The 22,046-nt window shown below is 51.2% G+C and overlaps 1 protein-coding gene across 1 annotated transcript; it reads right to left on the bottom strand.

The window, feature by feature from the left end:
- Positions 1–1,545: 1,545 nt before the first annotated feature.
- Positions 1,546–21,789, bottom strand: LOC144945455 (uncharacterized). Its single transcript, XM_078873971.1, has 6 exons — positions 20,364–21,789; positions 6,122–6,229; positions 4,446–4,542; positions 3,560–3,749; positions 2,577–3,059; positions 1,546–2,468 (listed from the first exon to the last, which is right to left on the bottom strand). Exons 1-6 carry the CDS (start codon positions 21,306–21,308, stop codon positions 1,565–1,567), a joined length of 2,727 nt encoding a protein of 908 aa, XP_078730097.1. The 5' UTR covers positions 21,309–21,789; the 3' UTR covers positions 1,546–1,564.
- Between the last annotated feature and the right edge of the window lie 257 nt (positions 21,790–22,046).

Genomic DNA, 22,046 nt, shown 5'->3' with positions numbered 1-22,046 from the left:
TAGTAGGGGAGCGAGCGAGCGAGCTGCCTGGTGAAAAATTTCACCCCAAGCGTGGGTGCAGCCTCGATGCTGTGACTCTGCGCCCAGCAAGCACAAATCAGTACATAATAGACCCACGACAAACGCCCCGGCGTTAATAAATACGTAGTGCAAGAATGAGAGCTTCCGCAAGAAGCAGCTGGTCCCAAGACAACAACGGACAATGCATTTTGGCTATCTCGAATAGCAACCTGCTCTTTCTATATATAATTCTTTACACATATATAAGGCATTGTAAAGTCACGGTAGATTTTTTATACAGTTCATCTCAGGGTGCTCGGTGGGGGGGGGGGGTGTAGTGGTTAACGCGCAGGCGCTTTGGAATTGTCCAGCCGAGTTCAAGTCCCGTACGCGGCTAACATCAGTTGCACGCGATATCATCTCTCTTATCATCTCTCTGTACCGGTGCAGGGCCCACGCTCACCTTCACCAACTCGCATCGACGAGCCTGGTGAAGCATGGTAAAAACAATCGTCATGATTGAGCCGGCGTGGGGAGGCCTTCATCCAGTAGTGGATTGATAAAGGGATGAAAAATATAATAATCATTGTTGTAATGCGTCGCTGGGTGTTTCAGTGTTGTCGCCCACGTTTTTGTCACCGAACAAGGTCATTTTCCACATCTTCTCCATTCAGGACTCTCAAGAAAAAGTGTTGAGATTCAGTGAGGCTTTGCCTGGTAATATAAAGGAATATCAATATTATCAGTATTATTATTCTTGTTGTTGTACTTGGCAGGGATCAGTTTTAGTAGCAGAGCTGTTCTCGCACGGGAGGTTACCAGTTTACATCCTGGTATGGGGTTGACACAACTTTCCAGCATCACCACCACCACCACCAATCTAGGCTAAATAAAACAAGTACCACTTTGTGGTAAGGCAACAGCGGGTGTTTTGGTATCCATCATCACAACCTTAATAAACTCTGATCATCATCACCCTGTTCACCGACGTCAACATCATCAGTGTCGTCATCATCATCGATTGCATCTGGATAGACTGGTTCCTGACGTGCAACTCAGGAAAACCCATCGCTGATGGCGATGAAAACAACCCATTGGTCATTTCCCATCACCACCACCACCACCACTAACATCGCAATCATAATCGTCACGTCTCACCATCCTCACCTAGGGTTGCTACCTGTCCTGCATTGTCCTCTGTTTGACGCAGCTCTCTTGGGACACCTGTCACATCTGTCATTCTTTCCCGGCCCACAAAAAGCCCTGGTTATTGTTATTTTTTCAATAAAATCAGAATAAACCACTCAACACGCAGTTCTCCCTGCTTCCGGTATTGTGATACATTCTTCTTCTTCTTCGTATACCCAAGATATGCTCTGGCTTCATGAACTTCAGGAGGTGGCGACCTATCCTCACCGGAGGGACTCATCGCTGCCACAGCAACGTAGAATTTCTACCACTGGCTCAGGACCCCCACCACCCCCCCCCCCAGCAGAAGACACCGCAGCCTCCCCGCGTTCGTTAATTCAAAGAGGACACCTTGCAAGCAGCCACCGCAAAATCCCTAAACCCACGACTCGTCGGCAACCTCATCCCTCGTGGCCTCCTGACCCAGGGCTCTTTCTCGCGCCGCGCCCTTCGCTGGCGACGCCGTCTGTGCCGGGGATCTCGGCGGAGTCCGGCGACTCCTGGGAAGGACGCCGTTGGGGGCGGGGATCCGGGACGGGCACGCATCGGGCACGCGGTCTGTCCGAGGACGTATCTTGGGCCGCAGCTTCAGCTTGTAGAAGGACGGCACACGGTCGGGCCTCCGCAGCTGCTGCTGCTGCCCCGCGCGCCGCGGCTGCTGCTCCGGTGACGGCGCCACCGTCACCGTCACCGTCGGCGTCTCCTCCACGTCACGGACTCCGTTGGCGGTCGCGCTAAGCGCCGCATGTGCAGTGTCCGACCGCGCCTTGCCCGGCTTCTGTGGCGATTTTATTGGACGTCCGTTCAGCACCGGCCGCTGCTGTGGGTTCTTTCCATCGGGCGGACCAGCCCTCGCAGCGCCGTCGCCCGGCGCCACCACCGCCACCGCCACCGCCGTCGGCTGCCAATCGCGCCTGCTCCTGCGGACGCTCTTGGTGCGCACCAGCCGCAGCGTCTGCTCCACCCGGCTGGGGGTCGGGCCGCCACTCTGCCGGCGCATCGGGGGCGGCCGCAATGCCGGCGTCCCACCGGCGCCGGCTCGCGGCCTCGCCGGCGATGTAGCGGACCCCAGTGGCGGCGAGCGCGGCCGCACCGGCTGGTTAGACCGCTCGACGGCGCCGTGGTTGCCGCCGACGACTCGGGCCGCGACCAGCGATGACGCCGACGAGTTTTTCGATGCGTACGCCGAGTCGGGGTTCGGCCGCGGCGGCGTGGGCCCCGCCCGCGCCGCCGCCGTCCTCGTCGTCGGGGACGTCGTCGACGCTTGGGACCAGCGGCCGCTGTCGCCCAGCCCGTCCGCGGCGTCGCCGCCCCCGCCGCCGCCATCGTCCCGCGCCGCCCTCCTCCACCCGGGGCTCAGCAGCAGCGGCGGCGTCGCCGAAGCCGACTCGTCCTCGGCACCGTCGCCGCGTTCGTGCCGGGCGCCGGGGAGGTTGCCCGGATGCGAGCGGCCGCGGCGCGGCGCCAGCCGCGGCTCGAGCCGTGTCAGCAGGTGGTGACCGTCCTTCTCGCGGTTCACCATCATCACCACTTCCTTCTGGCGGCGGCCCGCGGGTGGCACGCCGGCGATGCCCGACGGCGGCGAGCCGCGCGGCGTCTTGTCCCGGTGAGGCCTGGTCCCGGCGGTGGGGGCGGCGGTGGCGGTGGGGGCGGCAGCGATGCGGTTTGTGGTTTTGGGCGAAGAGGTCTTAGGCGTGCCCCCCTTGCTGGCGTTGCTGGCCGGCGGGGGTCCCCGCCCATCCGTGTGGTCCCTGGTTGGGGGTGCGCTGTGGTCACGGGATCTCGGGCTCGAGGGGCCGTTGTGCGACACGCTGAGCCTCTCGGCCTGCGACCTGGAGGCAGCGAGAGGGGACGTGGGAACCGGTGACGTCCTGTGGGGCGCAAGCGTTCGGTTAAGTTGTCTCCTGTATCTAGAGCCGGTCCAATGGCTCATCAGCACTCCACTGCTGGATGAAAGCCTCCCACAAGCTGGCGGCCCTTTCTCACGGTTTCATGATGCTATCTCGCAGTGACCAGTGTGGTGAAGTATGGTCAAACAACCCAGATGGTCAATGCAGCATGAGGAGGCCTTTGTCCAGAAGTTGACTGAAAATTATTCTTATTGTTAACCAAGACGAACATAATGTTGATGATGATGTTGAACATGATGACGGTAATGATAATGACTGTGATGATGACAACAACGTTGACCACAATGATGATGAATGTTGATAACAACAACGATTAGTAATGACAAAAACCATAATGATGACGGTGATGATGATGATGACAGCGACGGAGATGAACATGAGCGCGACGATGGCAACAACGACGATGACAGTAACCGTCGAACACGGCGATGGCGACTGATGAAAACGACGGCGTTTGTCACCTGAGCGGGGTGGAGCTCCGGGACAGCGATGGGGCCGTCCGGGTGGTTGACCTCCGCGAGGGTGGATCCTGATTGGGTTCCGCCTTGCGCTTTGGGGAGGAGTGCGACGGATTCGACGGTGGGCTACGTTGGAAGTCCGTCTCCTGTTGCTGCTGCAGCTGCTGCTGCTGCTGCCAGACCCGGCGGTGAGCTGACAGTGACACAAAGCAACGCAAAATAAACACCGCTATCAGCCGAGCCCAGCCGCCCGAGAGAAAGCGCTCGCAGCGCATTAACCCTTGACCCTGCGAGGAGCGGATTTGACGATTCACACCGTGAATTCGCAAATCGATTATGTTTTACTTTTGCCCTCGCGACGAGTGTACTGCAGTAGCAGTGGGAATCCAAAGCAGTGTGAAATATCAAATAACTTGGTAAAATTAATATTGGTCAAATAACAAACAATTATAAACATATAACAGCTGTGGTCTATTGACTGCTGGATGAAGACCTTCCCATGCCACCGTCGCCATCTCATACTGTCCCACTTTACACGACCATACAATTGGAATAAAATTCGGAATATAAAGATGTGACGGCTGCTCGTTAACTGCAACTTATTATCGGTAACTCCACGTGTCCGATCGTTCCTAATCAATCATAAACAAGCGAGTGGGCATGTGAGCCAGGGAGTGGGTGAGCAGGTCAATGGGTGAGCTGGAGAGTGAGCGAGCGGGCGGGCGGGCGGGCGAGGAGTGGGTGAGTTGGAGAGTACGTGAGCATGGAAGCGCGGGAGAGCGGATGAGCGGGCTAGGGGTGGGAATGGGAGGTCGAGCGGGCGGGGAGTGGGTGAGTGGGTGAACGGGAGTACGCGTGGGTGAGCAGGCAGGCAGAGAGACTGGTGTACCCGAGGACATGCAGCGGCAAGGGTCGTGCTTGTCCAGGTAGTGCTGCAGGGAGTCCCAGCCTCCGCCCACACGCACCATCACGTGGCTGCGCAGGATCTGCGGGGCAGTCAAGTGGCATCATCGTTACCATCATCACTGTCATCATCGTTACCATCATCATCATCATCGCCACTCCAAAAAACATCGTCACCATCATCATCGTCGTCATAATCACAACTCCCAACGTCATCGTCACCGTATTCATCATCAATGTCATCATCACCACTTCCAACGTCATCGTCACCATATTCATCATCAATGTCATCATCACCACTCCCAAAATCATCGTCACCATATTCATCATCAATGTCATCATCACCACTCCCAACGTCATCGTCACCATATTCATCATCAATGTCATCATCACCACTCCCAACGTCATCGTCACCATATTCATCATCAATGTCATCATCACCACTCCCAACGTCATCGTCACCATATTCATCATCAATGTCATCATCACCACTCCCAAAATCATCGTCACCATATTCATCATCAATGTCATTATCACTACTCCCAACGTCATCGTCACCATATTCATCATCAATGTCATCATCACCACTCCCAAAATCATCGTCACCATATTCATCATCAATGTCATCATCACCACTCCCAAAATCATCGTCACCATATTCATCATCAATGTCATCATCACCACTCCCAACGTCATCGTAACCATATTCATCATCAATGTCATCATCACCACTCCCAATATCATCGTCACCATATTCATCATCAATGTCATCATCACCACTCCCAACGTCATCGTCACCATATTCATCATCAATGTCATCATCACCACTCCCAACGTCATCGTCACCATATTCATCATCAATGTCATCATCACCACTCCCAACGTCATCGTCACCATATTCATCATCAATGTCATCATCACCACTCCCAAAATCATCGTCACCATATTCATCATCAATGTCATCATCACCACTCCCAACGTCATCGTCACCATATTCATCATCAATGTCATCATCACCACTCCCAAAATCATCGTCACCATATTCATCATCAATGTCATTATCACTACTCCCAACGTCATCGTCACCATATTCATCATCAATGTCATCATCACCACTCCCAAAATCATCGTCACCATATTCATCATCAATGTCATCATCACCACTCCCAAAATCATTGTCACCATATTCATCATCAATGTCATCATCACCACTCCCAATATCATCGTCACCATATTCATCATCAATGTCATCATCACCACTCCCAACGTCATCGTCACCATATTCATCATCAATGTCATCATCACCACTCCCAAAATCATCGTCACCATATTCATCATCAATGTCATCATCACCACTCCCAACATCATCGTCACCATATTCATCATCAATGTCATCATCACCACTCCCAACGTCATCGTCACCATATTCATCATCAATGTCATCATCACCACTTCCAAAATCATCGTCACCATATTCATCATCAATGTCATCATCACCACTCCCAACGTCATCGTCACCATATTCATCATCAATGTCATCATCACCACTCCCAAAATCATCGTCATCATCATCATCAGTGTCATTGTTGTCATCACTGTGACAACAACATAATAATAATAAAGGCAGCCCTCGGTGGGTAGCCGTGGGGGTTGGTCACTGACCCTGACGTGGATGAGCGTGCTCGAGTCCCCCACGCGGTACTTCCCGTCGGACACGCGCCGCACGGGGAACTGAGCCGGGCAGGTGCACACGCTCACCGCCTTGCGCACCTGCATGCAGGAACAAGGATAAAGATAAAGATCCCCGCACGTAGCCTGGAGCAAACTTTTGGGGCAAACACTGTTCGCGAGCAACAATGAAGAAGGCCGGCACAGCACACGAAAGGGTTGGGTGGCCAGCACCACGCCCAGCTGCTGCCTTTGCCTCCCGAGTGGCGATGCTCACACACCGCACCAGCTATTCATTTGAAGCGACCTATTGAAGATCCAGGACCGGTTGAAATGTTCGCCATTATTATCGTTGGTGAGCGGGAATCGAACCCATGGTCGCAGGGTTTGTAGCAGCGCACTAAGCGCTGTGCTGCGCTCCTGCTGCTGCCCGCAGTGCAGACCGCAATCATCCTCGCGCGCACACACGGGTAATATAAAGCGACATCATCGCACGTCTCCATCACATTACTCCACTCACGAAGCCTCTTATGGACATTAACAGCAGCACCCACGGTAAAACGGTAAAACTACACCCGGGTCGGGTCGCGTGCGTGGGGAGGAGAGCCCTTTTCGAAACACCCCATTAATAATTGACAAGCACTCACGCACCCCATCACATTATACCCATGTCCATTATAGCAGAAGCCCATGTCGCCTCATGAGTAAGCCTTTGCATTGGTGTCTTGCGTAAGGGTTTCGCGGATGTGTTTTCGGGTTGTTGCCGCAATGATGCCCGACGTTTCAGTCTACGTGCCGAGAGATTAATATAAAAATTTTTTTAAAGCTTTCGTGACTGCAGGGATTCATTTTCTTGGTTCTTTCGGTAAAGTCGCGTAGAAGGAAAATAATAAAATAATAAAAATAAAACATAATAAAATACAGACGTTTCGGCCACAACGCAAGCAGCCGTCCTCAGGTGAAGAACAGGTCTGTCATTCAGACGCTGTCTTTCCGACAGACCTGTTCTTCACCTGAGGACGGCTGCTTGCGTTGTGGCCGAAACGACGTGAGAATTGTATTTTATTATGTTGAATTTTTATTATTTTATTATTTCCCTTCTACGTGACTTTACCGAAAGAACCAAGAAGATGAGCTTATCATCAGGCACATCTCTACAATGCAAGGGTTCTGTGGCTATTGAGGTGGCCGTCGGGTGGATGCCTGAGTCGGCACCGGTGAGATCTTGGATTCGAATCCAGGTTTCAGCCACCGCCTGTGATTATACGGGGTACCTCAAGCGAGTTGATGGTCTCAGCTCGGTCAACCAATGACTGCGCAAATAAACTGCCACAAAATTAGGTTCCGTAATGAAATGTGGCAAATTTTTCCACTTCTGGGAATGAAAATATCAGTTTGGCTGCCATGAACATGCGTTCCTCTCATGTGGTGGGAAGGTGCGGCCCTTGACCGCGTGGAACAAAAACCACGTGACGTAAATCTCAGAAACAGTTCTGCGGTGTCCGCTTCCTCCGTCTCGAGCATGAAGACATGCGACTGCTCTGTGTGAGATCCAAATACTATTTTCATCTCATGACGAGGCACGACGCTGATATCAAAATCGGGATAAAATTTGGGAACAATTCTCCCCACCTCCACACAAAATAAGACGAAGGACTCTTTGATTTTTAAGTTGCGTCTTTTAAAACAACGGCTTTGCAATCATTGCCACTCAACCAGAGCCACTAGACAGCACACGGTTCCTAACAGGAGGAGTGGTTTAATTTCACGGGTCCTCGCCCCTGAGAGCAGGAAACCCGCCCGTTAAAGCACTTTCCTTTCGTCCCATTGATTTTGTTTTTGCCGAAGACTGTGAGTGGCCTGTAATCAAAGCGTGGGTGAGCCTCCAGCAGACGAAGTGCCCTGGGGCAGTGATCGGAAAAGGATGTTTTTTTTCTTATCTCCAGGGAGCAAATACGGCAATCCCAACGGCCACGACAAGGGAGCCAGGTGTTTACAAGCATGGCAGACACTAAAAATAATGCTTGGGGCGGCACAACAGGATGTGACAAGCAAGCTGGCCAGCCCGGCCCCTTAAATGAGCCTCGTTCGATTTGCAAATAGAAGCTGGAAAAATTGGGGGTCATGTGTTTTTTTACGGCTGTGCTGTCCATGCAAAGTGGTGCTGCTCTTAATAGGTGCTCACTAATAACAGCACTTGCTCTGCCAGGTGCTAACAAGACTAGGATCACTCCTTGGTTCTTTCGGTAAAGTTCACGTAGAAAAAATCAAATAATAACAGAATACGACGTTTCGATTGCAACACAAGCAACCATCATCAGGTAAGAATAAATGATAAAACACAGACACGGAAACAACATAGGCAGACACACATGCAGAGACACTCACAAAGACACACCGAGCGAGACACACCAAGGAAACACAGACAGGTCGGTGTGTCTTTGTGTGTGTCTCTCTCTGCATGTGTGTCTGCCTATGTTGTGTCCGTGTCTGTGTTTTATCTTGGTGTGTGTCTCGCTCAGTGTGTCTTTGTGTGTGTCTCTCTCTGCATGTGTGTCTGCCTATGTTGTTTCCGTGTCTGCGTTTTATCATTCGTTCTTATCCTGATGATGGTTGCTTGTGTTGCAATCAAAACGTCGTATTCTATTATTATTTGATTTTATTTTCTACGTGACTTTGCCGAAAGAACCAAAGAGTAATTCCTGCAGTCACAAAAGCTTCGAATCTAGTTTAAGACAAGGATCCTCCACCTTGCAATCTTTAACAGAGTGTTGGCGAAAGTGCTGCTTGCGAGCACCTATGATTGCTGGCACGGTTCACCAGCGAGTAGTGTGGCCAGAACCATGCCTAGCCGCCTTTGTCTCCCCAGTGGTGATGTTCATACACCACGCCAGCTATTAATTCGAAAGCTGAGTCGAACGAGGGGATTGCCCCTGACCGATTCAGATATTGGCCATAAGCAGGCGTTGAACCCGGGTCACCGTGTCGGTTGCACAGTGCGCTGACCGCTATGCCACCGCTCCCCACACACACCGAAGATAAAAACACCCACACTGACGAGCTTCGCACATTATAATGTTTCACAAGTGCCCTTCTGTGATTAATAAAAAAAGTCAACTTCACAACTCGCTCCAGCGACTTGGAGACAGTTTCGAATGCCCTTTTGAAATGCGAGACATTTGCGCAGCCTCTCGCAATCCAGCATTCGGGAATTAAAAGGACATCGGTCAACAGCAACAACAACACAGAGAACACCACTCCGAGACATGGAGAAAGCTTTCGTCCCCGTTTCTCTATTATGGCCATTGTAGGTAAAAGTCCTGATGCCGGGCTATGCTGGGAGGGGAGCTGGTGAAGGAGGGAGTGTGGCACTGTGCGATCTCACGTGGTTCTCACGCACTGGCATGCATGGGACTGCATGTTGTGTATCATCACCATCAGCCACGATCTATCCATTGCGGAACGAACGCCTCCGCAAGCCCTCGCGATCCACCACTACACCCAGAGCCTGCGCATGAATGAGCGATGTAACAATCCACCCAGCACCTGTGCTCGTCTCCCGTAGTGGACGTGCCCTCTGGCGGGTTCCCTCCCTGGGCTGCTGTTCCGTCGTTAGCCTCGGCCAGTGGCCTTCACGAAGCCTCTGAGCGACGCGTCCTGCCCAACAAGCCCGCTCTACTTCGCAGTGTTTCACCTTTTATGAAGAGAATGAAATTTCGATGTAAAGCTTTCGTGCCTGCAGGGATTCATCTTCTTGGTTCTTTCGGTAAATTCACGTAGAAGCGAAATAATACAATAATAAAAAGAAAACATAATAAAATAAAAATTCTCACGACGTTTCGGGCACAACACGGCTGCTTGTTTTGTGGCCGAAACGTCGTGAGAATTTTTATTTTATTATGTAAATGTTTTATTATTTTATTATTTCCCTTCTATGTGACTTTACCGAAAGAACCAAGAAGAGAATGAAACACAAACTGAAAAATGCAAGCATCTTGAGTTGCGTGCTTGGAAGGAGATTTGCGAAAAGGGACACTCATGCATTAGAGAAAAAACGCATACAGTACTGTACCGTACATAGTACACTGTACGAGTTACTCATTAACAAAAGTGGCGTTGGGCTTGGACGGGCCCATGGAGGGAGCATGCTTGAGGTCACAACGAACCACGGAGATGGAGTGATGAAATCAGTTCTGGTGCTAGATGGATTGTTGCATCGTGAGCTGATCGGCTGTAACATCAACTCCTGCACGCGCGGTGCGATCCGTGTGTCGAGGGATCGAGGAAATCGACATAGATTCGAGACATCGGACCGCGTAGATGCTGTACGTAATTCCAAGCGCCTTACGTTGATCTGTGATTAGCCCAAGGAATAACACCACAGCATTCCCTGTGCTGGATTTGATCACATTTGCAAGCACCCATCGAGTTCATCAGGCAGGCTGTCAGTTGGGTTAAATGTGCTTGACTCACGATCAGAAAGTAGCCCGTTGAAATGCAGGTTGATGGGTTTGACACAACCCGGCATCCCAATTGAAAACTTTCATACCACTTTGTGGGAAAGTTCACGGCGGTTGTTTAATCAGATGTACTGGCCCTCGCCATGGAATGTGGAATTCTGACCACTGGCTCAGGGTCACCAACAGGGATGTGCGTCACACCGTGCTCGCTTGAAAGGATATGCCAATGACTGGTACCAGCGGTGTCAAGATCGGCCTCTGTGGAGGAGGCTCGTGAAGGACGCTACTGGGCAGTTGGAGGCAGTCGCCCTCCAACAACAATGGAGGGCGGAAGAGCGACGCTCAAAACAACGAGCGGAGCGCCAGGTGGCTAAAGCACAGCAAGTTGGCACAGTAGGGGGCACAGGTGGTGCATTACCAAGTCATCTCGGTCATCTCAGTCAGTCGACCCGTGGCACCTGGGTCTGCCCCGTGACCTCCTGCCAGCGGGCGTTCGACACTTCACGTGGCCTCAAAGTGCACATGGCCTGGCACAAGCGTCGTGGTGACGTCACTGCCACTTAGTGGCGAATGGCGGTTGTTGTTGTTGTTGCTTGAGCAGGGAGGCTCTTTTGACCTTCGACTTTAATTATGTTAATTAAAAGTGCATATATTAACATTTCGACCACGAAAAATATACTCGGAATGCGCCCATCTCGTCAGGGTTGACAGGGAGGGAAGGTGGCCGGGACATGGAAGGCCGAGACTCGGGAGTGAGATTTGGTAGGGTTACTGAAGACTGTGGAGAGATACGTTGTGTGGTTTGAGTGAGACGGTGGCACGGATTAAGACAATGGAAGATTGAGTGGATGGCAATTGAGATGGTGTGGAGGAGAATGGGTCAATGGGAGACGTTGGAGACTAAGTGGGAGGGAGATTGGTGAGTGGGAGACGGCGTTGCGGGCGAGATCGCTGAAGGGAATACTGGCTTAGTGACAGACGGCGGGAGGGAGAGCGGGCAAGTGGCAGACAGTGGATAGGATTGAGATGGTGGGAGGGAGAGTGGGTAAGTGGAGACGGGGGGGAGTGAGAGGGGTGGTGGAGGGGGGGATGATGGAGGTAGGTCAGTTGTTCTGGCAGCGCAGTGATTCTCTGTGGGCCAACATGGAGCCAAACTAAAAAGGGAGCATTCCAGTGCACACGTGGTTTTGGTCGAGAGCAGACGGCGAGACGCAATACCATGCCACACAATAAACATGCATTGCATTCAATTAACTCATTAACATCAACTCTATTCATATAAAAACAAAACTCGGGTGATATGCACAGTGGGGGTGAAGCATTGTTACAGTGGTTATTAGTTCCATATTTCATTGCGAATGTCCATGTTACTTATTACCCTACCCCGGCACCAAATTGCAGGCATCCTCTGCATGCAATTACATTCACTGGGCAGGAGCTTTTATCTCGTTGCATCTCCACATTTCAGCTCTCTGGCTGAACTGCAGCAATGGCAAAAATTACTCCTGCGTACAATATTTTAAGTCTTAAAAGTTCACCTATACAACCCTCCTCTCAACCTTCCGAGGCATATGCGCTGCGGGAGTTAACGACGCATCGAATCATCACAGGGCACCGCTTATAAAGCTCACGGCGCATGCATTGAATCGCACGCGGTGAGAACAAACCATTGCATTTGCACGACATTTAAAAGGGCGAATCTTGATTTGAAGCTTTCGTAACTGCAGGAATCCATACTCTTTGGTTCTTTCGGAAAAGTCACGTTCGACAGTGTATTATCCGTTCTTTTTCCATTAAAAACGAGAGTCCCATGTAAGTGTTAACATTTTTTGAAGCACCTTGTATACGTTATACGTTGTCCTACTGCATGTGATGGATTAAACGTCACCCAGCAGCCACTGGAGACGCGAGACAACGAGGGACGGTGAACCCAGTAAACATTGAACGTTGATCCAACGTTGGGCGAAATGGTTCCAACCACTTGCCCAACGTTGATGCAACGTCGCCACGTCCACCGTGCGTACAGCTGGGTGGACGGGTTCCGTCTCGAGACGACTCAATCCAGCAGCAGATAGACCATGGCTAATGATGATGACGATGATGTTGTTGTCCACAATCGTTACCATGACCGTACAATTTCACAAGCTTAAATGGGACCCGTACTGTTCCTTGCCCTCCAGCAAACCCAAGGGCACTTTTGTTTTTATTTAACGTAAAAGCTCCGAGCTGCTAACGCAGCCAAAACTAATTATTTAAAAAAAAAAGTTTCTCGCCCTTGTGCAGTGCAAAGACAAAGATCCCCCGTGTAGCCTGCACAGACTGTTGGGGCAAGTGCTGGTATCGAGTAGCACCGATGAAGGCCGGCGCTGTGGCAAACGAGGGGGTGGGTGGCCAGCACCACGCCCGGCCGCCTTTGTCTCCCACCACTGCACCAGATACTCATTTGAGGCTGAGTCGGACCTCGGGGAGACCCAGAGGACCGGTTCAGATAATCGTCACTCGGCGTTGGCGGCCGTGAGCGGGAATCGAACCCGGGTCACAGACGGACACGCAACACACACACACACGTGTGTTGCTAGGGCGATGCGGTGCTTTGAGGTGACGTCGTTTATTTTTTTGGGGGGGGGGAGATTCTGCTGTCTCCTCTACTGTCATCCCATTCACTTCACACCCCCAAACCTACCCAGCCACCCACCCCAATGCACCCACCCCAATCCTTCCACCCACCCACACACCCAACCCCAATACATCCAACCACCCACCCCAATCCTTTCACCCACCCACCAAACCCCAATCCTTCCACCCACCCTCCCCAATCCTTTTACCCCCCCCAACCACCTCCTTTCCCCTGCCCAGACTCACACTAAAGATGTGTAAACTTTTAATTTCCATGACCGCATTCTAAAACCCACACCACCGATGTTATACAGTACATCGCCAGACATTGCAATGAACGGCACCGGTCTCAATGCTCTTGTGTATTTCTTTCGTTACGCTGAATTCTTTTCGCTTCGTAGCCGTGCGTAACTTTTATAGTGTTCTTGTATTGCTTGTACCATTGTGGCAGAGGTCGCAAACGGGTTTTGATTCCTTACCCATACCCGGCCGCACCAGGGTCGCACCCTACCCGTACCCGGCCGGGTACGGGTATCGGGTACCTGATTGCGACCTCTGGGATGAAGCCATGTTGCAGGCGCGGGTGGGTTGATTCTAGGAACTTGAATTGTGAGAAGAGACAAGACGTTGGGAAATGAGTGACAAACGGTTACTCACCAGTGACTCACGGCCTACCCGTACCCGTACCCGGCCGCACCAGGGTCGCAAACGGGTACCCGTACCCGGCCGGGTACGGGTACCCAGGTATCGGGCAGGGTACGGGTATCGGGTACCCGGTTGCGACCTCTGCATTGTGGTGGCCCAGACTGATGGTGACTTCGTGAATTCTCTAGCCTGGTTAATTCGAGTACAATACGGTACGGTAAATTGGGACGTGATTGTAGGAACCTCCTGAGTTCTCAGCACCGGATCGACAGGATGATAACTGATTAAGACGAATCTTTCGGCATATGTAAATCCACTGATGGTTCATGAAACCTTCGACCATGGGGGGTTTTTAACCATACTTCCCCACGCTGGGCAGTACGAGTTGGCAGGGAATCACCGATTTTAGCCGTGTTCGGGAATAAAACTCGGGTCGTCGGGTTCATAGTGCAGTGTGCTAATCACTGCGCCACCATTCCACCCCTCACTGTATACACATCTGAAGAGTATTATTGTACGAATTTTTTTGATTCCAAAAACAGAATTAACATACAGTCAACAATTATGAACTGAAAGCAAACAATCCTTCACCTTTCTAGTTATAGCCCAGCCGTACTCTTAGATCTCCTTAGCATGCCAAATCCAGTCAGCAAGTCGTGGCCAATGATTCAGTTGTTTAGCGCAACAAGGATCATTTGAAGTGCTTTCGCACTCTTGGAACTCATCAGCGGGCATTGATGAGTTGAGGTTCACACCTGTGGTGTATCTAAAGGAATTTATATATTCCTATTTTTCTTTATTTTACCAGGTGAGGCCCACTGAGCTATACTGTACAGTTATTTTTCAGAAGCGACCTGGCCACAAATGATAGCTCAATTAAGTGGCTTATCATGTGGACATTTATAACAGCGAAATACTCTCTGCGGATGTTTGTACATGTGGAGGGAAAAACCGGAGGACCCGGAGAAAAATCCACGCCACCACAGGGAGAACACGCAAACTGCAAATATACAAGCATCGAAATCACAACCTCCTGAATACCAGGCAAGGTAGTTAACATCTCGCCACCGTGGCGAATGGACTGGCACTGCAAGTTTCCAGCTCCTTCCTTTAAAAGGTTACATTCGCCTTGACTGACAGCGCGTTCACACACAAGGCGACTCGCCTTTGTAAACTATGCCTTATTTTGGATTTACAATAAACATGCGTACATGCACGCACGCACGCACACAAGGTTATCTTCTCAGCCTGTACACTGCTGGTGCAAGTGTTCAAGTAGCTTCACCACCCGGCCTGTTCAGTTTTCATAAATAATCTACCATCTCATTAGCGATGATATTCAAGATCACTACGCCACCATGGCCAAAGTCGTCGATGCCAACGCCTCAGCTCAATGCCAGATCCCGCGGCTAACTCAACAGTTGACATGCCACCTCCTTCAAGAGCGGCCCTAAGAGTGTCCCACCATCTGGCATTGAGATAAAGCATTCGGTTTCGTCAATTGCACAATAAATTTGTGCTCGTTCTCAAACAAGTGTCAATAACGTTGTTCATAATTTAAAGCCCTTTTGTGAATCCACGGCTGAATGAGTGCCTCCCCCTCGCACCGCGGCCGATATCCAGCGCTGTACGTCCCCGCCACAGAACCAGATGGAGGAAACGGTGACTTTGTTGAGCGGAACATGGCTTTAGGTATCTAGTGCCGGGCCAGGAAAATACACACAATGGCATAAAAAGGCATCGGCGGTGGCACAAGTGGCTGCCTTTGTTAATTCACGCATACACCGATCCACAAAGACAAAGATCCCCCGTATAGCCTTAACAGACTGTAGGGGCAAGTGCTGTTAGCGAGCACCTATGAAAGCCGGAACGGCACACGAGGGGGTGGGTGGCCAGCACCACGCCCGACCGCCTTTGTTTCCCCAGTGGCGATGTTTACACACCGCACCAGGTACTCATTTAAGGCTGAGTCGACCTAGGGGAGGCCCAGGACCGGTTCAGATAATCGTCACTGGTGTTAGCCGTGAGCGGGAATCGAACCCGGGTCGCCAGGTTCATAGCGCAGCGCGCTAACCGCTACACCACCGCTCCCCACACCGATCCACACACACACATTCACGCGCGCACACGCGTGCTGGTGACACCGGGGCAATTGGGTGGTGGCCACGGAAACTTTCATGGCTGGCCCCTGGGGAGCCCAGTGATCAAAATGCGTGAATCGTTACACAAAGGGCACGGCTCATTGGCGGCGAGGCGCTTTCTTCTTTGCGTTTTGTTTTACCCCCGATCACCACTCACAGGCGTTATTGTTCGCCGACAGCCGTCACAATGAAGTTAATAAGGCAAAATAAAGCCCAGAAGTGGCAACCGAAGCGTTTGTGAGTTACAAAGGCATCCCATGCGGGGAAATATTAATTATGCATCTATGTATTCTGTCTACTAAAATAATTATGATGCGTTTTCGGGTCATGCCACGTGTTGTCCTTTGGCGTTTCGCTCCGTGTGGCGGGTGCTTCTCTTTAGGAACGTGAAGAAGCGTAAAAGCGGCCACAATGTGGTGCGAAACGTCGGCCATCGTGCTGAACAACACGCGGCACAACCCAAAAACACATCGGAGTGCTGTACAGCAGCACAACCGTGTAACTCCACACAGCCGTAACATTTCAAGTGCGTGCGAAAACATAAAACGATGCACAACTCCACATGGAGACACGTGTTTTATGTCTTTCCCTTGGTCCACAGCGTCTGAGCCACAGATTCTGCCTAATTTGGCGTCGTTATGAATATACATGCGTCAGCGTCTCACGGCTACAGGCTTAGGGCGTTTACAGCTGCCAATTAAATCATCCTGACTTGCTAAAGTGCAGGGTCGGTGAGTGGAGGGGAGAGTGGTGGAGATGGGTGTTTGAATTGGTGTGGGGGATACTTTGAATGCTCAGCAGTGATGCGCAGGGGATACGATGACACCTGCGATTAATCGATTCCTATTGATTCTTGCAGGATACATGCACCGGATCGTTCAATACGTATCAACATGATGTATTTATTTATTGCACCGCGGGATTGTGGGAGATGGTGACAGCCTGGGCAGGCCTTCATCCAGCAGTGGATTGACCATGGCTGCTGCTGCTGACAATGGTGATGATATGCAAGTACTGTAAAATGCTAATGTTACATTTAGGCACATGGGGTGTAAAAACAATTGTACAAACGAGATCTACAAAAAACAGATAAATAATACACGAGGCTGGAGAAAAAGAGAGGAAAGGGAATTGAATCGTGAAATTCAATGGCAGAGGAAATTAAAAAAACACTGCCCTTTTATCTTTCCTCTGATGAGCGACTGACGCAGCTGATGAGTCTATTTTTGGGGTTTATATTGTACCAACTCATGCTGAAGCTTGTCAAGCCCACGGTTAACCTTCGCCCAGTGGGAGGTCACTCATTGATGTCTGCTGCCTGCATGGTCTGGGAATTCCCTTCCCATAGTCATCCGTGCTAGTGACTCCCTGCCACTGTTCCAAGTCCAGGCCTAAGATGTTCTTTCTGATTACACCTCTACCCATGACCGATTGCCTCTTTCTATAAACAAATATACCAAACTGTTTCTGTGCAGCACATCGAGATGCGGTCACATTTATAAGCTCTACCAATCTAAATTGTATTGTGCGGTGTAATATGAATGCAATATGAAGTGGCTTTCCTACAGACTGGCCCCTGCCATGGGAATGTGGAGTTTCAATCACCAGCTCAGGGTCACGAACGCATGTAATGCACTAACAGTTGATAATTACGCCACTCTAACTTGAACTCAAGGAACATCTGCAACGTGCATTCGCGGGACTCGAATTCTGTGAGCTCTAACTCGACAAATCCCGCTCTCAAACGCCCACTCTTCGCAATAATAATAATAAAGGGAAGTATATCATCATCAGCAGAGTACAGGCTATCATTAGCAGATGGCCAGGATACAGCTTAATTGCTCTAATTGCTAGAGCAGAACGGCTTCTATTATTGGCATCACGAGCTAAAGCCTCACGAGTGAGCGCGCCGTTCCATCGATTAATGTAAATTCTTAAAGATTACAATTACCCGTGTCCAATCACTGATGTTTAAGAGTCGATATGGTCTACACGATAATTATTGTATGTTGCGGACAGTGCAGCAAAATCCACTGTTGTACTGCACTTCTATGCTGCCCTAGACATTAACGCACCCCCGCCCCGCCTTTATCATCCCGCACGGACCAGCGTGGTGAAGCGGACGTCAAATAATGCCAACGAACCACGTGGTGTGTGGTGAAAGCCCCCCCCCCCCTCTCGTTCAATTGTGGATTGACAAAGGGCTGTACATATACACGTTGTATGTAATTGGTTCACGTAACGCCCCCTTGCAGCCGCTGTAGTAGAAAGCAAGGGTGCAGCCCTGCAATTGCTTCGTTCACACGCACCGCTGGCAGAAGGGACTGCACGAAAGGAAGCTCTCGAGAGCACCCTTCTAGAGGGGCAGAGGCGGCCACTGTGTGTGCGCTATCATCCTCACCACAATTTGAATATAATACAGGGAAGTGAATCATTGGGTCCCTACTGACGGCCCTGTCATCGTCATTGTCATTCCTCCAAGGTCAGTAAAATAAGCACTTATCTGCCGAGGGTGCAGCACAACCCTGAAGGGTAGCTTTCTGGTTCTCATCTACAGTGAGGGAAAAAAGTATTTGATCCCCTGCTGATTTTGAACGTTTGCCCACTGACAAAGAAATGATCAGTCTATAATTTTAATGGTAGGTTTATTTGAACAGTGAGAGACAGAATAACAACAACAAAATCCAGAAAAACGCATGTCAAAAATGTTATAAATTGATTTGCATTTTAATGAGGGAAATAAGTATTTTACCCCCTCTCAATCAGAAAGATTTTGCGGTCGAGGCAGGGTGGTTCAGCGGTCAGATCGTTGAGCCGACAACTGCTGAAATGTTGGGTTTGAATCTGGGTTCTGTGAGAGTTTAATGGGTGCTTTGTTGGCTTGCGTTACGGCACCACCGATAGCACAATTGGAATGGCACTAGGGGGAAAAAAAGGCAATTATTGTGAAATTTCTCCCACTAACTCATCTGAGATAAGCACTGTATAACACACTGTGAGCAATGGGACATTTACTGTACTGCACATCAACAGATGGAGGTCATATAAACATGATTAAAACCCTCTTTAATTTAAATCCACAAATGGATGAAGGCCTCATGTCCGGGCACGGGGGCTTCTTTGACCATACTTCACCACGCTGCTCAGTATGGCTTGGGGGTGGAGCTGGAGGGCAGTCGACCAATTCTGATATCACTCGCCACTGATGTTAGCCGTGCTCGGGAATCGAACTCGGGCCGTCGGATTAATAGTTTATGCGAACCGCTGTATCACTGTTCCGCAGCGTAAGAGACAGGTTGTCAATATCAGATACAAAGCAACAATCCCCATTATCTTCACACGCGTGTCTCCGCTTGAGTTAAACATCTGACACAAAAATATATATATCAGCGGCACTCGACCTTGCTTGAAAGTAGTGACCATTAAGGACCATAACCTCTAATTGTGATCATTCAAGTGTCTGGCTCCTCAGCATGACAAACGCACTTGAACGTTGCAAAGTGGACTCTGATGACCCTTAGGCACAGGAATTGATCCATACTGTACTGACTGTATTGGCCTTATGACCAAAATATACGGGAATGTTCCCGATAGTGCATGGCAGATCTCTGAAGCTACGATTGATGATTGACAGGGCGTCTCGTGCTGCTGCCACGTCTTGGCAGCTGTCGGGCATCAGAGGGCAGTGCACCAAATGTTTACTGTTGCACCTCACTTCGCCGGACCGCACTGACCAGCCTGGTGAAGTATGGCCCGCATCAGGCTGAATACGTTACTGTATTTGCAAGGGCAGACCACTGTGCCATGTGCAGGCCCCCAACTATGTGCAGTAAACGGAAACTTAACGTGTTTGTTTTTTAGGATTGTTGTCGAAGTCGGTCCTGGTTCAAACACTGTGCGAATCGATACAACATTCTTTGAAATGTCCACATTGGTATGTCGGGGGCCAGTCCCTCCACAACAATCTGTCAATCGACTACTGCTCACAGTACTGTACATTATATAACCACAGGGTCTTCCTGCTCAAACAAATATCCGTGGTGACTTGCAGAACGTGGCCCTTAGCATCTAACTGTGGAAATTCCACATTCCTGAGGTGCTACCGTGGTGTTAATGTTTAGCGCACTCTTATCGATTTCGTCGGTTCGATGTAATTCATAGTTCATGGATCTACTTCCTCTCGTGCAGGCTCTTCCTCCAGCAGTAGAGTGAGCAAGTAATTGCCGAGCTGCGCCTTTACCACATTCCGATAGCTGAGAGCTCAGTCCAGTCTCTCCGCATGAAAACCACTTCGGTACTCACTTCGCACACCTTATATCGCGACCCCTGCAATACGATTAGACGGTCCACACGACGCGCACAAACTCAACTCACCATCAGGTCGAGATTCTTGAAATCGTAGCTCCTTGGTCTCGTTGTCGCCCCGACCCCGACTCCGACCACTGGGACCTCCTGGCCAGCGGCCAGAGCCTCGGCCACCTCGATGTCCCTCTCCAACATGACCAGCTCGGGAGCAGGGCCCCCCATTCGGGCACCTCGTCTCGCCACCTCCAGGAGGCACAAGACCACCTGACGTTCCCCGCCCCCTCGCCGATCTTGTCGCCCGACCTCCATGAGGTCGTTGGTCTCGAAGGTGAGATGTTCTGGAACGCCAAGCTCCGAGCGGCACCAGCCCAAGAAAGTTGCCACCCGATCTCGAGCGGCAAAAGTGGCCCTCTGCTCCATGACGCCGTTGGACCTCTCAACATCGTCCTGGTCCACCACCTCCTCCTCTTCCTCCTCCTCAACATCAACCTCCTCGTCTTTACGCCACGACCTCCGATTCAGACCTTTCTTCCAGTTGCAAGAGGACGACGACGATGAGAATAGTGAAGAGGACGACGACGATGATGAAGTGGGCGACGAACCGGTGGTGTTGGCGGAGGTTAGGAAGGTGTTGTTGTTGTTGGAACTCGAGATGGTACTAAAGGATGAGGACGAGGCCACGGGGAGGGCAAGCTCTGTGGGGACACCCCTCAACGGCAGCCCATGGGCCCCGAGACCTGGGTTCGAGCTCTGCCCAAGATCCCGCGCACGGGAACAGTCGGCGGCCCAGCGGCTCACGGCGTTGGCGAGGCGACAGAGGGGCCACCCGGCCGATAAGGTGGCCGTGAAGTTGTCGGCGGAGACGTCGAAGGCCACGTCGGAGAAGATGACGTTGAGCCACTGGGCGAGGTCCTCCTTCATGGCGTGTAGGTAGGCCAGCTCGCTGCGATAGGGCCTCACGGAGCGACCCGCGGCCGCGCGGACGGTCACCTGGGCCGGGTGCAGGGGCTCCATGCTGCTGCTGACGTTGACCTCCTGACCCCCCGGGTAACCCGGGATCGAACCTGGACCCCGATAAAAAAAAAATCTTCAGAAGTACCGTACTGGAAGGTGAGCGGCTAGAGCATGCGACAGCTTATTCGTGACAATGGACGGATGTAGAATGAGGTCCACACTCGAGTCCGTCACGCCAACATTGCACTGCTTCAGTGATGGATGTCCAAAAGGGTGCGCATGAAAATTAACGACGACTCCTGGGTGCAGTACTCGCCCTGGATGCTATCTCCTACTGCGAGCTCTGAACCTAACCCTAACTCGACCAAGACGCTCTAACCCGATCTGCAACCCCGAGCCTAGCCTTAACCGGCAAGCGCTACACCCCGACATCAAGAGATGTAGCCTCCTCACCCTAACACCTACAGACCCAACTCTAGCCCCGAGGCTGACAAGACCCCAGCGGCATCGCTCGCCTCTTCGCCAGCGCCCGGATCATCATAATCACCCTGCACAGCGGCTGCTTCCCCTCCACGCCAGCGCAGGCTGCAGACGCAAAGCACGAAACGCAACCCCCCACCACGCCAGCTCTGGCGAGTAGTTGACGATAAGCTGTAGGCTCGCGGCTAGCCCAACAAAACCCTATAGGCTGTAGGCTCGCCGCTAGCCCGAATAAAACCCTATAAGCTGTAGGCTCGCCGCTAGCCCTGCTAAAACCCTATAAGCTGTAGGCTCGCCGCTAGCCCTACTAAAACCCTA

Source organism: Lampetra fluviatilis, chromosome 37, assembly GCF_964198595.1.
Source record: "Lampetra fluviatilis chromosome 37, kcLamFluv1.1, whole genome shotgun sequence".
Classification (NCBI taxonomy): Eukaryota; Metazoa; Chordata; class Hyperoartia; order Petromyzontiformes; family Petromyzontidae; genus Lampetra; species Lampetra fluviatilis.
The sequence above is the reverse complement of the archived record's forward strand: the minus strand, read 5'-3'. Positions and strand labels throughout refer to the sequence as shown.

Bases quoted from the DNA above. Each gene is read 5' to 3' on its own strand.
- LOC144945455 (XM_078873971.1), bottom strand. From the start codon at position 21,308: ATGGAGCCCCTGCACCCGGCCCAGGTGACCGTCCGCGCGGCCGCGGGT. The intron at 6,230-20,363 runs GTGAGTTGAGTT...TCCTGCATGCAG, and splicing joins TCAAGAATCTCGACCTGATG to GTGCGCAAGGCGGTGAGCGT. The intron at 3,060-3,559 runs GTGACAAACGCC...TGCGCCCCACAG, and splicing joins CGGAGCTCCACCCCGCTCAG to GACGTCACCGGTTCCCACGT.